The 7,500-nt window shown below is 36.5% G+C and overlaps 1 protein-coding gene across 1 annotated transcript in view; it reads right to left on the reverse strand.

The window, feature by feature from the left end:
• The window catches only part of itgb1a (integrin, beta 1a), a 48,465-nt gene that overhangs the window by 16,087 nt on the left and 24,878 nt on the right, over positions 1 to 7,500 (reverse strand). Inside the window, exons 2-5 of the mRNA XM_053635899.1 lie at positions 4,111 to 4,177; positions 3,614 to 3,699; positions 1,129 to 1,348; positions 824 to 994 (exon numbers count right to left, since the gene is read on the reverse strand). Of these exons, the coding sequence (XP_053491874.1) occupies positions 824 to 994; positions 1,129 to 1,348; positions 3,614 to 3,699; positions 4,111 to 4,177 (544 nt within the window). The remainder of the gene's footprint in view (positions 1 to 823; positions 995 to 1,128; positions 1,349 to 3,613; positions 3,700 to 4,110; positions 4,178 to 7,500) is intronic.

Raw genomic sequence — 7,500 nt, forward strand, 5'->3', positions numbered from 1 at the left:
AGTGCTTTTGTTAAAAATACGAGCCCTATACATTTCTATTATATGCTAACAGTTAGATAGAGACTATATATTACAGACCATACCACCCACAAGGTACTTAGATTCATTTTTATTGCAAGATCAATATTTTTTTCCCATCCTAAGCCTCTTTGCTGTAATTTAAAAGCAAATGTGTTAAATGTCAAAAGGGCCTCCTCTTTCTTTCTGTTTTCCTGCTGCTCCAGCTTTGCTCTGAACTCTCCCCTGGTTACTGTTCACATTCACATTAGTTCCTTGTTGTAGCTTGTTTCATAAATATTTTTTGCTTCATATGTTTGTAAAGTGATTCATACTGAAGCACTCATGTTTTTTTTTCCCTCCTGATGTTTCTCCAAATGCATTTCTGGATATTTTCTGGTCTAGACATGTGTACTGCTTTGAATATAAATGAGGATTTGTTTTTGATTAATTTGTCTGCCTGTATTCTGACCCCGGCACGAGATCTTTTCATTGATGTCTGGAAATGGAAAAACATATATCTTTATAATTTATTTAATTGTTTTCACCTGCCAAAAATGCAAACAAAAACAGCTTTTCATTTACTGTTGGCTCTCATGTTGATCTGTGGTACCATATAGACAAGAGTTAGTTGTTTTTTTTTTGTTGTTTTTTTTAAAGAAATATATTTTGCTTATATATATTTCTAAAATAAATAAATAAAAAAAAATCACCAAATATTATAAAAATCTAAATTAATGTCACCTTTAAGTTCAATGATCATTTTCACCAAAAGTAAATATGAAAAATTATTTAAAAGCAACAATACTCAAACTTCAAAACACACCAATTCTGAAGTCTGATGTGATCTTCGACATCTCCAGCATCAGGCTGGTGCCCAGGTTTTTGACATTTTCCAGATCGTCTTTCATGGAGTAGGACAGGTCCATAAGGTAGTACAGGTCAATAGGATAGTCCTCTGCCCTTTTAAACTTTAGATCAATTGTTTGTGGTTCTCCTACACAAAGAGAAACATATTCATATTCAGCCACAAGCACAACCATTCACACTGTACTGTATTATATGTATGAGCTTTAATCACAGAATTACAGATTTACATAATGAAATCTGGATTAGAGTTGAAACACACACCGGATCTCAGGCTGACCGCAAGTTTCTGGGGCTGGATCTGTGTGATGTCCTCAGGTTTGAGTTTCTCGCCTCCTTTCTTGCGGTTGGTCACGGGTTTGTCCTTGAGGATTTTCAGGCTCCCTTGAGGGTTTTCAATTTTGAGCACCGAACATCCTCTCTTCTTTAAGGACTCGAGCTCGTCACAGCGTGCCGACGTGGGTTCGCCCTGCTTCAGGAACTCCTGAAAGGCGAGAATTGTAAGTAAACAAGTGTAATCTACACTGAGAGTGAATCAAAGAATCAGAGTCAATGAATCGATTAATAAATCAATCAGTAATATTCTTAAAAGTTTGACACAGAGACTGCCTTGGAATTTTTGTTGTGACATTTTGTGTTAGAAAATACTCTAAATCCCAATTTCCCACTTTATTTGTCACACTTTCAACAGAGAAGTAAAAGTGGAACGATAGCGTACAATTTCTACAAGGTAATCATTTTCTGAAAAAACAAAAGCCTTCAAATGCAAAAAAGACACATTATGTCCAATAATTTGATACAACAGCAGCAATGATAATGCACTGATTTTTACTGAATCATCCAATTTTGAATTTTTCAAAATCACTAAAGACACTGAATTTTAAAAAATGAATAAATACACTGACCTTTAAATTAGCAAGTTGTCATATTAATACATAAAAAAAACCTCACACATGAAACCTGTAAATATAGTTTATATACGTCATGGAATGAAATAAAGACTGATCTGTGTCAAAGGGATCTGTCTTTATTTCCACAATCCTGCTTTATCTTATTTATTAAAATGGTATTAACTATAAAAAAAAATGAGCAATGAAACGTAACCAAGCAAGAAAATGGAGCCACCGATTAGAAATACATACAGTATGTTGTAATTAATAAAACTATACAGTACCTGGAATAAAGTTCTTAAAATCAAAGTGTTCTTAAAAACACTGACATAAAATGGAAACAATTTTTTAAAAAAAATTCTACCGATGTAATTACTGTCCAAAAAGGTATGATTAATGCAATATAAACTGACAACAATATTTTACCGATACTAGCTCTTCTGATTTATGCACAAAATGGCTCACACTCTGAAAAAGCGAGAAAAAAGAGAAGATATGCAAAATACATGGCAAGCATTTGTAAACAAGTCTACAAACTTGTTTACTCCCAAGTTATGTATCATGTAGAATACAGATATATAAAATCTCCTACTGGTCGAGGTATTTAATGAACGACACGTCACACGTTTTAACGGTTTATAGTTAGAGTTAATGTTCGAGAGACAAATTAGTTTCTGTTCTTACAGTACATGTTGTCGAATGACACAACTGTAGAATTAGTGATGGAGTACTGTCTCAATTCAATTCAATTTTATTTGTATAGTGCTTTAAACAACGGACATTGTAACAAAGCAGCTTTACAGAAATCAATATAAATATAAATTGTATAAATTTACTATGTGACCAATATACTGCTTAGTAGTACACATTCGCCTTGCACCTCCAGGGTTGGGGGTTTGATTCCCACCTCTGCCCTGTTCGCGCCGAGTTTGCATGTTCTCCCCGTGCTTTGGGGGTTTCATCTGGGTACTCCGGTTTCCTCCCCCAGTCCAAAGACATGCGTTGTAGGCTGACTGGCATTTACAAACTGTCCGTAGTGTGTGAATGTGTGTGATTGTGCGCTGCGATGGGTTGGCACCCTGTCCAGGGTGTCCCCTGCCTTGTGCTCCGAGTTCCCTTAGAGAGGCTTCAGGCTCCCCGTGAGCCCGTGTAGGATAAACGATACAGAAAATGGATGGATTTCTGTAGCATATATAGCTATAAAGCATTGGTTTCTGTTTATGTTTGTATAAATAAAGGCTAACAAGGACCTTAACTAAATATCCCAAAAAAACAATAAGAAATGTACTCCAACTAATCTATACTACTTTACTTCATAGTAACAATGAATATAGCTGTATGTACTAGCTTCTAGTAAGATATACAGCTTCTGTGCTCTGACACGTGCAATAGCCAGGCTTCATATTTCTGCTCAGAATCTGCGTCACTATGTCTGGTACAGCGGCAAGTCGGCCCTGCAGCTCAGAGCACATTTTTTTCATTAAGTGTAGCAGACATGGAGAGCACAAGTCACTGTGCTTGGTGTTCTCAATTCTGCCCTTAAACCACATAAATCTCGAGTGCTACTGGAACATTCAGTTCAACCACCAAACACCTGAAGAATGGAGCAGGCTTGGGAAGAAGAGTCGATTCAGACACTGAGATCATCTGTTTATAAAATCTCCATTTTTTCACAATATGTTCATTGATTTATTCACTGTCTGGAACAAGTAGGATGTGGAGATGATTTGTGTGTCTATGTGACTCATGAACAATGCTTCGTGCATTACCAAGCAAGAATTTCTGTTTCCCATAACGGTTTTCAAACATCTGTGACAAATGTATGAGTCAGATAAACCGAACATGTGAGCAGTACTTACTGTATCTGTGCACCACCCACACTTGGCCCCTACTTGGATGCAGTCACCGCAGGACTCGGCGTTAGCCTTGATGCACTCGTTCCCCTCTGCGGAAAATAAAAGCAGCGTGGATGAGTTTCAACAACTGTTGTCATGCAGGGAAAGAAACTCTCTGGCACTGAGCACTGCCTCTCTCACGTCCTTTCATTCAGGACTCTGTGGTCCTCAGTAATTAGAGCTAGAGAGAGACTGGGATGTGTTTCCATTACGTTATGATACTTCGGATTTCATCTGGATAATGACATTTAAAGGCAAGCACTCTTACACACACACAGAGAGAGAGAGAGAGAGAGAGAGAGAGAGAGAGAGAGAGAGAGAGAGAGAGAGAGAGAGAGATGGTTTGGGAGAGATCATTATAAATTCCAGTTTAATCATCGTGTCGGAATTAAAGTAAAATTGCATGAAATAGAACTTCAGTCTCCAGACTTTATTAATTTAAGATTAAGTGAGAGAGTTACCTGGCTGGGCGCTGCTGTAGGATATGACTCCTAACAACGCTGATATAAAAAGTAGTTTAAGGTCCATCTGAAACAAGTGGAGGAAAAGAAAAATGTAAGTATACAGCAGCTATACAAATCATACAAGTTATCTTGGAGAAATAATAATGATACATGGATGGATGGATGGATGGACCAAGACTTAAAAAAACAAAAAAAACAAACAACCAACCAAAAAAAAACCCCCTTTATTGATCTCAAGTGGGGAAAACTAGGCACGACAATAGCTGAAGGACTCAGGACTTTAAATACGCAGAAAAAATAAACTAATCACACTCATACAGGGCAACCACATCAGACGCCTGTTTCACCAAGCCGGTTAAGGTGGCTACCCCGGTAAGTTTGAGTTTAGTTTGAGCAAACTCTGTTTTGTTTTTTGTATCAACAAGGTGGATTGGTTTGTAGCGGGTTTCATCTACATGGTAACTTATGCTCCACGGCTAACCTGCTCAAGAGCAGATTTTATTCTGGGTAAGAAAACTCTAACCCAACTTGGACCAATCAGCTGCAAGCAATGTGATATAAATCTGACGTGTGCAAGTTGACCCTTTAGAGTTTGCTCTGGCTTTTCCTGATGACCATCTGTACGAAAGATATGGATTTTGGGCTATGATATGGTATAGTTTATCTCTTACCAGCAAAAAAATAAATTTAATAAATCTGACATGCCGAAGCCACTCTTACTGTACCGCAACCTGTATGTCACGTTGTGGTTCTTTGCGAGTGATACATGTCATGCGGTGGCATTATTCCTGTCCTAATATATTTTCACGAATTGATATTTTATTAATATTTAATTTAAAAATAGTACATTTATATTAAATGAAATGACGTGAAATATGTTTGAGTTATACGTTGTCAATCCATACATTCTCATTGTGAGCCTGTAAAAGTAATCTTAGGCATTTACACAATCGGCAATTGCTGAAACGGTGTTGCTTTCTGTGGTTAGTGTAGGCTTAAACTCCTCATGTTTCCGCATAATAATTTCTTGCTTTTCAACCAGAAGTATGCACACCTGCTTTTTCCATGTTGAATGCTATTGGCTGTTTGCTGCAAACATCTGGCTTTTATGTGCACGTGCACGCTAAGTAAACCTTGATGCAGGGTTAAAACCTGGGTTGACTGAGAAAGTTGAAAACCAGTGTCATGAAACCTGTTAACCTTAATTAACTCGGGTCGGATTTGTTTGGTTTTGTCAACTCAAAACTTACTCTACAACTCTGAATTTGTTTAACTTGCTTCATGAAACAGGCCTCTGTGCAGAAACACATCCCTGACTGAAACATTAACATTCAGCATGTGTAGGATGTGAGGTTATGGCTTGATGGAAAATGCAGGTGAACATATCTAATATTCTAGCATTTCTCATATTCCCCATTTTCTTCAGCAAACCAGGATTCCAGAACATTCAAGGTACATTACGGTAATAATGCAGATCCACAGAGATTGGACTGTTTACTGACACAAAATGTTAGACAAAATGTTAAATGAGTTAACAACTACATAAATCAAGTAACTGATCTTCGATTGATAATGTTAATAATAATAAATAAGACAAATGTTCTCATAAGCTTCTGTGAATAGGCCATGTTAAACAAATATCTATTTCATTCAGATTTAACAACACTTACAGACTTTGTTTTTCTAACTTCCTGCAGTTCATTTAGTCAATTCATTCATTTTCTACCGAAAATGAGAATATGAATGTTAAAAAAAAACAAAAAAAAAAACCTGTTTAAATTTCTAACCGGAAGGACCTGAATAATGTTAAAGGTGAAATGCTATTATCAAGTTTTGCTCTTAATGTGGTTTATAGTTTTGTTATTTAGAGTTTGCGTTATTATTTTTCAACACATTATTATTTATTACACAACAAAGTGTAATAATGCATTAAATGGTCTGCACTTATATAGCGCTTTTATCCAAAGCGCTTTACACTGTGTCTCATTCACCCATTCACTCACACACCAATGGTAGCAGAGCTGCCATGCAAGGTGCTAACTTGCCATCGGGAGCAACTTAGGGTTCAGTGTCTTGCCCAAGAACACTTCGGCATGTAGAGTCACGTGGGCCGGGAATCGAACCGCCAACCCAACGATTAGTGGACAACCCGCTCTACCACCTGATTCACAGCCGCATTAGTAGGCTATTTGGCACAATTTCTAAATGGCAAGATTTTTGCCTAAGGAAATGAGAGACTGTACATTTTCTGTGTTTCTGAGAGGCGTTATTGTAATCAGCACTGTTGTAGTTATGTTTATATTAAATAGAAATAGCATTGATTCCACGCCCAGTATTACTTACTATCGGGCCAATCATATATTGGCAATTCTGTAATAAAACTACCATGAAATATCACAGAATTGCTTGTAGTGCATTGTAAGATAACAAGCATATTATATATTTTATAATATATAACACATGAAGTACATCATATTGTAATAACAGTAACCAAGTTACCATAATAACAAGAAGTAGCTAACTATTTAGCAATATTATATTGGACTTACAGTTCTTTTATTTTAAATTGTGTAATCAAACTTAAAATAATAATAAAATTTAAATAAAAAAGCTGCGGTTTCGTATAAGCCATGTTGACAACTATGTAGTTCTTCCTGCTGGGTAGTCAAGAGTTTGAGCACTTTGAGTGTGGTTATGTTACATGGCCATATTAAATTTAATCTATTCAAATAATTCATTTTAAAGCTTAGAAGGTAAAAACAATATTGGATCAGTATTGGTCGATATTCAAAGTTTCCGTATAGGTATCGGAAAAGAAAAGTGGCCACGAGCCATCTCTATTCTTAAATAGAGTTATGAAATAACTGAAGATTAAAAGACCAGAGCTAGAAATTCCCATCGGCCTATTTCCTACTCAAGATGCAAACCCAAGTTCCCCCATGACTCTTCACATCATCAAGGTGTGGTCAGAGCACTCACTGGATACTAGAAGGAAGTTTTAACCAGTTATGTGCGGTATACATGTAAAAGAGAATATAAACGTGTCTTTCACTGCAGGCTCACTCAATAAACAGAATGGGAACAATGAAATGCTTTCAAACTTAAATTTAGAAAATCCTGAATATCGCACCTTTTAACAAAACTACAAAATGAACTGTGTTTAATGAACAAACTGTAGTGCGCATTAGTCAGTGTCAGTTCAGAGATAACCTAATAGTCAGTTCATAAACAGCTTCAGCACTTTGCTTCCAGGTCAGAGGTGAGTTTTACAGTATAATGGATAGAACTCACGCTTCTAAACCTTCACTTAGCAGCACTGCTTTTCTATTCTGAGTTTTAGAGGAACCAGTGCTGATTTCACTGCTTCTTCTTCTTCTTTTTTTTTTT

This window comes from Ictalurus furcatus, chromosome 1 (assembly GCF_023375685.1).
Source record: "Ictalurus furcatus strain D&B chromosome 1, Billie_1.0, whole genome shotgun sequence".
Taxonomy (NCBI): Eukaryota; Metazoa; Chordata; class Actinopteri; order Siluriformes; family Ictaluridae; genus Ictalurus; species Ictalurus furcatus.